We start from the raw sequence: 7,699 nt of genomic DNA on the forward strand, positions 1-7,699 counted from the left end.
AAAAGTTGATGTGTTTCAGGGTTTTAGAGACCCGCAGGATTATGTGGCAGCTGAGAAGAAATCACAGTGCTGGGCATCAGCTGCCAAAGGGATGAGGTGTGAAGGCCCTTTTGTGCTTCTGCCATGAGGATGAAAATTTTAGCTACGGCGTTTGTCCCAGGGGGGACCTGCTGGTGCACAGCCTCACTGGTTTTAAGGGAAGCAATTGCCTGGGTCCTGGGCATGGAGGGCCTGACCCTGACAAGGCAGAAAAGCTTTGCAAGGCATTGAATGTGTGGGGAAAGAGCCTGGGGGCTGGCTCTGTTGGTGACCTGGTGGGGTGAGAAGGTGTTTGGGTGGCGAGTCACAAGCCCTCGTGCTGTGGACCAGCCCTGCACTGAAAATAATCACCCGTGGTTCCGCAGTAACGGAAACAGCAGCTCGATGTAACAGTTTTATTTTTCTCTGTTAAAAGCAGTGATACATGCAGTTGGCACAAGACTTGCTAGGCATTAGTGTCATAAATATTCACATGGAGAGAAATTAAAATGTCAGCGGGGCAATGAGGACAAGCATCACTTAAATCCCAGCGTTAACCTGAGAAGGAAGGGAAAGATGTGGAGGAGGCAGAGCGGGCTGGCACCTTCCTTGATTCAACTCTCTCCATCAGCTCTAATAAAAGCTGGAGCCACCTTCGCTTTTGTTCTTGCTGTGTGGTTAGTTCAAAAATGAAGATGAGAAGCAGTTCAGTTCCGTAGCGCTAATGAGTTTCAACAGGAGAAAAAATATTTGAGGTAAGAGATGTGAGAATGAGAAGCTCAAATATGCTCACCTTTTGATCCTCGAGCGTATTTACACTCATGTTGGTACTGAGCAGAAGTTGCCTTCCGATTTAATCTGCTTATGGGTGGTTTAGAAATCGCTTATGAGCATTTTTATAATTGCAGCTTTCCAATGGTATTTCCCATCTTAGCTGCAGTTGAACAAACAGCCTGGTCCCTCTGCTCTCCTCTGTGCCAAAAGATCTATTCCTAGTAGTAGTAATAATAATTTGCTAGTATTGCGCTGCAGTATTCTCACCTACTTCTCTTGGCTGGCTACAGAGAGTGCTGTACGTGAGGTTGCTCTGACTGCAGGAGAAAGCGCCAATGAGAGACAGCTTCTCTGGACGGAGATGTCTCCACGCGGAAGCAAGGGATAACCTGGCCATGTGCTCGCCATGCCACGCCACACCGGGATCTCACAGCGGCACGGGAATGCTTCTCTTCCTACAGACATCCCACGTATCGTTAATATCAACTGAATTGTTTCATATATGTTATGCGCTGGATGCTCGTAACATGCGCATGTGTTTTTTTCATGTTTCAGTCTCACAGCACCAGGCGAAGCACAGTCAGCATCGTTAGCATGGTCAGGTAGGTGAGAATACAGAAGCACAAATATGAAGGGAAATCCAGAAATGATTATTTTACATTCAGGTCCTGTGAACGCCAGCCCAGCACCCCCGGGCTGCCCCTCAGCCAAAGCTGCTCTTCCCGTCGTGCCGCTGAGCCTGCAGAGCTGCGTGCGAGCTTGTGGGGCTCCTGCACCCGAGCAGCAAACTCTGCGGGTGCCCGTGGCGTGCAGCCTCGCTGGTGCGGGTGTGACAGGGCAGCGACCAGCGTGATAGCTGGTTTTTTACAGCTGGCATCGCAGGTTGTTACAGCTCCAGGACAGCTGCAGCACTGGCACGGCAATGCCCACCCAGGGCTCCTAGCTCTCCTCCTGCCAAGGGTAAATCAAGGAGTAAAGGGAACAGGGTTGTTCCAGGGTAAGCAACAGGAAAATCCCCACCCTGAGGAGTTGTAATATTCTCCATGTTGCCCTCTAGCAAATCCTCATAAAAGACTTATGATTTTTAAAAAATATTTCTTTATGGTACTGCACTAACAGGTGACCTACCCAGTGGTATTCTGGTGTTGATGCCGTGATCTATAATGGGTCTCCTAGTAAATGTATATGTCAGAGAGAGCACATTTAGTACTGTCCAAGCATTGGTCAAAATGCTCTTTTCAGAATAACTGTACCCAAGTGTGAGCAACATCTGGCTGTTTGGCATTTGCTGGGGAACACCAGTGGTTTGATGTTCCTGCAGATCACTTCTCCTCCAGAACAGATGGGGTTTGTACTCTCATCAGCTTTTCTCCATGCGGTTCTAGGCAATAGGTGTGGGGAGATGCTTTATGAACTGTTGCCTTTCCAAAATGAGAATTAGTTGCTGTTTCCTTAGTGGATGAGACTCTGAATTGTCCCTTTGCCCACTGATGAGGGATATGATGGGTCACAAAAGTCTGCCTGACTTGCATGCACATTCAAGCCATGTTTTCTGTGTAAGGACTCCAGGGAGAGCTTCTAGAGCACAGGGTGGTTATTTCTTGTGAATAAAATTATTCTGAACAGCTACTTCTTCACACTTCAGCAATGGCTGGGAGCAAACAAGCTTTTACCTTTGCTTCTTTCCAGACGCATCTGTGCTCTGAAATCCAGTTATGGATCATGGCTTTTTTAGCTGCCTGGAAGCACTCAGAGTATCTCTGCTTACTGGGGACATCACCCATTACATTTTTGTCACAGTGAGAATTTTCTCTCCCTTCTTTTTCGGCGGTGCCTGCTGTATTGAACAAACAACTCTGCCTTCTTACAGAGCAGCGCAGGGCCGGGTTTCCCAGCAGCTTCCCTCTGGCTGAGCATGGCGATAGCTCTTCACCGGTAATGAACACGGGACCGTTTTCTTTCTGACCGGGGTTACTCCCTAAAACAGCTCCCTCATCTCTTCTGAGATACTTCAGCTCTGAGCAGACCACTTCTTTCTGCACTGGTCTTGGGGAGGGAAGCCTTGGAAAACTGAACACTCGCAGCAAATTGGGTTTCCCTGTGGCTTTTTCTTTCGTGGTTGGGGGATGAAGTTCACTGTTCGGGGAGGAAGAGTTGCACTGCGAGTAACCCGTGCTGGAGCTTTTACTGTACGAAGAAGCCTTAGAGGAGCAGAGTTTTCCTGTGTGGGTGTAAATCTGTGCCAGGGGGTCCTCTCTGGACCAGAAGTCAGCTTCTGCAGGCGTGACTTTTCCCAGCGGCACCACATTTGAGATGAAATTGGTCAATTTACATTTTGACATTTCCTGCTGTGTCCCCCCAAGGGATGGAGACCATGGACCGTCTTCAAGGGTCTTCAGGGTCTTTCTGTTCTGAACCTTACGGCTGCTTTCAGGAAGGCCCGGGAAGGTGGGTCTGGCGAGGTGGCAGATGGATTGAATGTAATCGTCGCTGGAGTACGAGTCTGGGCTGGCTGCAGTGCTTCCAGTGCATTTCAGATTGCTGCTTGAATCTTCCATCGCTTCCTCGTGGGTTTCGCATATGGTTGGGAGAGGCTTTGAAAGACTCAATCTTATCCGGGGTGCCATGGCTGCAAAGAACAGACCAGATATGATCAGCATGTGAAAGCCAGCTGCAGTAAAGAAAACCTGGGCTTGTTTCTGTAAAGTCCGCGCTACCTGAGCCACCCCATATTTTCCTGTGGCAAACAGTGGTGTTTACAGAAACTGCATTTTAAAAGTTTGCTGGCAGTACTTTTATATCCATGGCTTCATACATGGCCCATATATACAAAAGAAGCCAAGTGATCAAGTGCAGTAGAAAATAAAAGGTTCATTGAAGAGATCAGCAACGGTGCTCTCTTCTGAAGCAATGCAAGGGGTCAGCAGCTGAAGCAGGGTGGTGCAGGTGCACCAGGTCGTCTCCCTGTCTAGCTTGTCGCAGCAAGGAACAAACTACTCTTCTTATTTAATACTCTGCTGGTCTGTTCACTGTAACAGGGCTCTGACTTCATGTTGTGTCCGAAAAGGCAGGAGCTGATCTCGACAGGAGAGGAGCTGACCTACCCCCGTGGGGAGCAGCATGTAAATAAAGTGACATTACAGCTGATCTCTTCTAGGAGCTGTAAGTGATAATGTACAAACATGTTCATTTTCGTCTCTGCCAGGGGTTCGTGAATGTGGTTACAGAGTAGTAGATCCTTCCCTGAATGCCTACATAGAGTCAAAGGGATTTAATTCACATCCTTGATATTCAAATAGTTATCCTCAACTCTTTTTAGGATGGATTTTCATCAAACTGCTCCCGTTAGTCAGGTAAACCTTTTTACAAATATTTCACGTTGCAGCATTTGCTAACTGTACTGACTTTTTTGTCTCAAAATACTCTCCCCTGTGCTTTGCTTATCTCCCCTTCTGGCAGAAATGACCACATAGCCCAGATTAACTTTTTTTTTTTTTTACTATCCACCCCCCGATGGAATTTGTATGTGAATAATCTGTCGACACAATATAGCTTTGTTGTGTGATTAAACACAAAAGTGCTTTGCTAGCTATTTTAATGCCTTGCTTGTCATTGCTGGAAATAAATCTGGCTTTGTTGAACCTCTCTGCGAAGCTGCGGATCACATACGGAGCGCAAGTGAGCAGCTCGCGCTGAGCCCAGGGTAGAGCCTGCGGGGTGTCCATCCCTCCCCGAGCTGCTGCTGGCTTTTACTGGTTTTCATCTCAGGTGCTACTGGTGAAGTCGGCCAAGCTGGGATTTGCTGAACTGAGAGCAGGAAATGCTTGTTTTAAGCCTTATGGCCTGTTTGTTTCCCTTTCTCTAGTCTGTCTGCTCCTTTCTTCTCATTTCTTTAAGCATTAAGAAGGCGGCTTGCTCCTCCGCCTTCCCTACCACCCCTTTGACCGAGCTCGGCAGTGTCAGGATCTGGGCCTGCTCTGACCCCGGCGTCGAGGGGGGCAGCCGGATGCTTCAGATAATGGGCACGGGCATGTCACGTTAACTTATGATAGCTCTAATCATTAACTGCGTCCTGTTAACGTGCCCTTCCTCCGGAAGGAAATTAAATTACCTATTTACAATAAAACTCTTCCGATGGGATGGATCAGTTCCAGCCTGGATGCAATCCCCTTCACCCCAGACACCATGCTGGCGTGGCCCCGCTCCGGCACAGCCCGGCCGTGCCGAGGTCACCTTCCCGCCCGCCCGATGGCACCCACCATCCTGCCGGCACCCAGCAGCCCCTGGAGAGCACGACCCCCCTGCCCTGCGGCTTCCCCTCCCGGCCACACCTGGAGCATCATCCTGGGTCCTTCCCAGCAGTAGCCAGGACACAGCCCCCGTGCAGACCCCAGCTCTTGCGACGCCCTCCCCTTACCTGGGCTTCTGCCTGGTGCGGAGGGGCAGGCGGCTTTCGGCTCCCCTGGCTCCCGCGTCTCTCCCTGGCTCTCTCCCTCCCTGTTTTCAGTGCAGAATATGTGCTGCCTAAAACTAAACCGTGCATCAGGCTCCCTGCCTCCAGTCAGCTGATTCGGCTGCCTGTTTTGTTGTTGTTGCTAAATATAGCCCGCTGGCTGCCTGCCCTGCCGAGGAGCCCACATTTGACAAACGCCGTGTAGCATCGGGACAGCAGACAGGCACCAGGGAGGCAGGGCCAGCCTGTCCCCAGGGCCGGTCCATGACAAATCCCTGCTGCTTCGCTGCCTTATTGTGTTTCCCCGTGTGAAATGCAAGTGCGGTGCCGTGATGGTGCTGCAGGAGGGGCTGCCCGTGCTCTGAGCTGGGGAGTGTGAAAAGAGGAGCCGTAGTACCATCGTTTTTTATTGCTGAATGGTGAATCCTCAGGTTTTGAGCTGCTTTTGCTCCTTGTCTGCCTTATTTCACAAGCAAATTCATGCCACTTGGCCAGGTTTGCCCAGGAGAGAGGGGGGTGCCTGCAGCATCGTTATCGCTGCTCTCCTCCCTCCCTGCTCCCAGTTTTGTGCTGAGCCATGCATCCACTGCGGAGGCGCAGCGGCAGCTGGCCCCGCCGCAGCACTGGCAGCCTTGTCCCTCCCTGGGCTCCACTCCTCTAACCCCCCTCTCCCCACTGCCCCCAGCATCGCCCCCGTTTGTGTTTCGCTGAGCTGGCGCCCGCCGAGCAAGACCACATAAGTGCATTACAGCAAATTGCTTTGCCAGGAGGCCTGGCAGCGTCCGACCTTGCGGGTCTCTAGGCAGCAGGGATTTGTCTTTGTTTTCTGGCTTACTAACACGCTGCAAACTGATTGCAATTCTAGTATAACTCCAGTATCCCTCTCGTAGCCTCTCTTGCAGCATCACATTGGGTGGGGAGGTAAATAGTTATTTTGCAGCAGAATCTTCCTTCTGCTTTTATTTCCCAATAGTGTCCTCAGAGGGAACCTCGATAGCTGCTATTCGTTACCGGGGAATAGCCACGCTGCACAACATCCCTGTGTGACCAAGGCCAGAGAGCGTAACTGCGTTTCTGAACCTTGCTGCTCCCCACACCGCCTGTCCTGAACTGCTGGGAAGGATGGAGAGAAAAGCAGAAATCCTAGATTAAAAACCACTGCTTTAGTTTTAATGCAAATATTCTCAGCGTTACCAGCATTCAGGCTGGAATTGGCTTTGACTGCTGATTTGGTCACCCAAGCCCACGCTCATCGTCCAGGTTCTTTCTTTATCTCCAGTGGAAAGAAATAAGCAGCTCAAAAGACTTATGCATCCCTTCAGGATATGGTTCAAAGCAGAGATTATTTGTTTTCTGGAAGCAGCCATTGCTTAGCATTTAAATATAAAAGATGTGGAAGCTTAAGCTGTTTGTCTGGACTTCTGATGCCAAACAGCTGAAGTTAGCTGAAATGGGATGCCATCCAGAGGGACCTGGACAAGCTTGAGCAGTGGGCCTGCGTGAACCTCATGAAGTTTAACAAGGCCAAGTGCAAGGTCCTGCACCTGGCTTGGGGCAACCCCCGGAATCAATACAGGCTGGGGGACGAAGGGATTGAGAGCAGCCCTGCCGAGAAGGACTTGGGGGTACTGGTGGGTGAAAAGCTGGACATGAGCCGACAACGTGCGCTCGCAGCCCAGAAGGCCAATCATATCCTGGGCTGCATCCAAAGCAGCATGGCCAGCAGGTCGAGGGAGGGGATTCTGCCCCTCTACTCTGCTCTGGTGAGACCCCACCTGCAGTACTGCGTCCAGCTCTGGAGCCCTCAGCATAAGACAGACACGGACCTGTTGGAGCGGGTCCAGAGGAGGGCCACGAAGACGATCAGGGAGATGGAACACCTCTCCTATGAAGAAAGGCTGAGATGAGAGAGTTGGGGTTGTTCAGCCTGGAGAAGAGAAGGCTTCGGGGAGACCTTGTTGCAGCCTATCAGTACTTAAAGGGGACTGATAAAAAAGATGGAGGCAAACTTTTTAGCAGGGCGTGTTGCGACAGGACAAGGGGGAATGGCTTTAAACTAAAGGAGGTAGATTTAGACTAGATATAAGGAAGAAATTTTTTTCACTGGGGGTGGTGAAGCACTGGCCCAGGTTGCCCCGAGAGGTGGTGGATGCCCCATCCCTGGCAACATTCCAGGTCAGGTTGGACGGGGCTCTGAGCAACCTGATGTAGTTGAAGATGTCCCTGCCCACGGCAGGGGGGTTGGACTAGATGACCTTTAGAGGTCCCTTCCAACCCAAACTGTTCTATGATTCTATGAAATGACCCTCAACCTTCATGCATTAAATTTGCTAACAGCAATGATCAGCTGGGATCGTGCTGTAGTAACAGCTTAGAGCTTAGATTTCTCCTTCTTGCTTGCAGGCACCATAATTACCATCAAATAGAAAAAAAAAACCCTGAGACCCCAGCTTC

General features: G+C 50.4%; 1 protein-coding gene across 1 annotated transcript; it reads right to left on the reverse strand.

The window, feature by feature from the left end:
* Nucleotides 1-420: 420 nt before the first annotated feature.
* On the reverse strand, nt 421-5,433 carry LOC143166109 (uncharacterized). The gene is made up of 2 exons (XM_076350198.1): nt 5,210-5,433; nt 421-3,421 (listed from the first exon to the last, which is right to left on the reverse strand). The coding sequence occupies exon 2, from the start codon at nt 3,417-3,419 to the stop codon at nt 2,427-2,429; it is 993 nt and encodes a 330-aa protein (XP_076206313.1). The 5' UTR covers nt 3,420-3,421; nt 5,210-5,433; the 3' UTR covers nt 421-2,426.
* Nucleotides 5,434-7,699: the final 2,266 nt, after the last annotated feature.

Source organism: Aptenodytes patagonicus, chromosome 12 (genome assembly GCF_965638725.1).
Source record: "Aptenodytes patagonicus chromosome 12, bAptPat1.pri.cur, whole genome shotgun sequence".
NCBI classification, from domain to species: Eukaryota; Metazoa; Chordata; class Aves; order Sphenisciformes; family Spheniscidae; genus Aptenodytes; species Aptenodytes patagonicus.

Excerpts from the sequence above, each read along its gene's own strand:
- LOC143166109 (XM_076350198.1), bottom strand. The coding sequence starts at position 3,419 with ATGGCACCCCGGATAAGATTGAGTCTTTCAAAGCCTCTCCCAACCATA.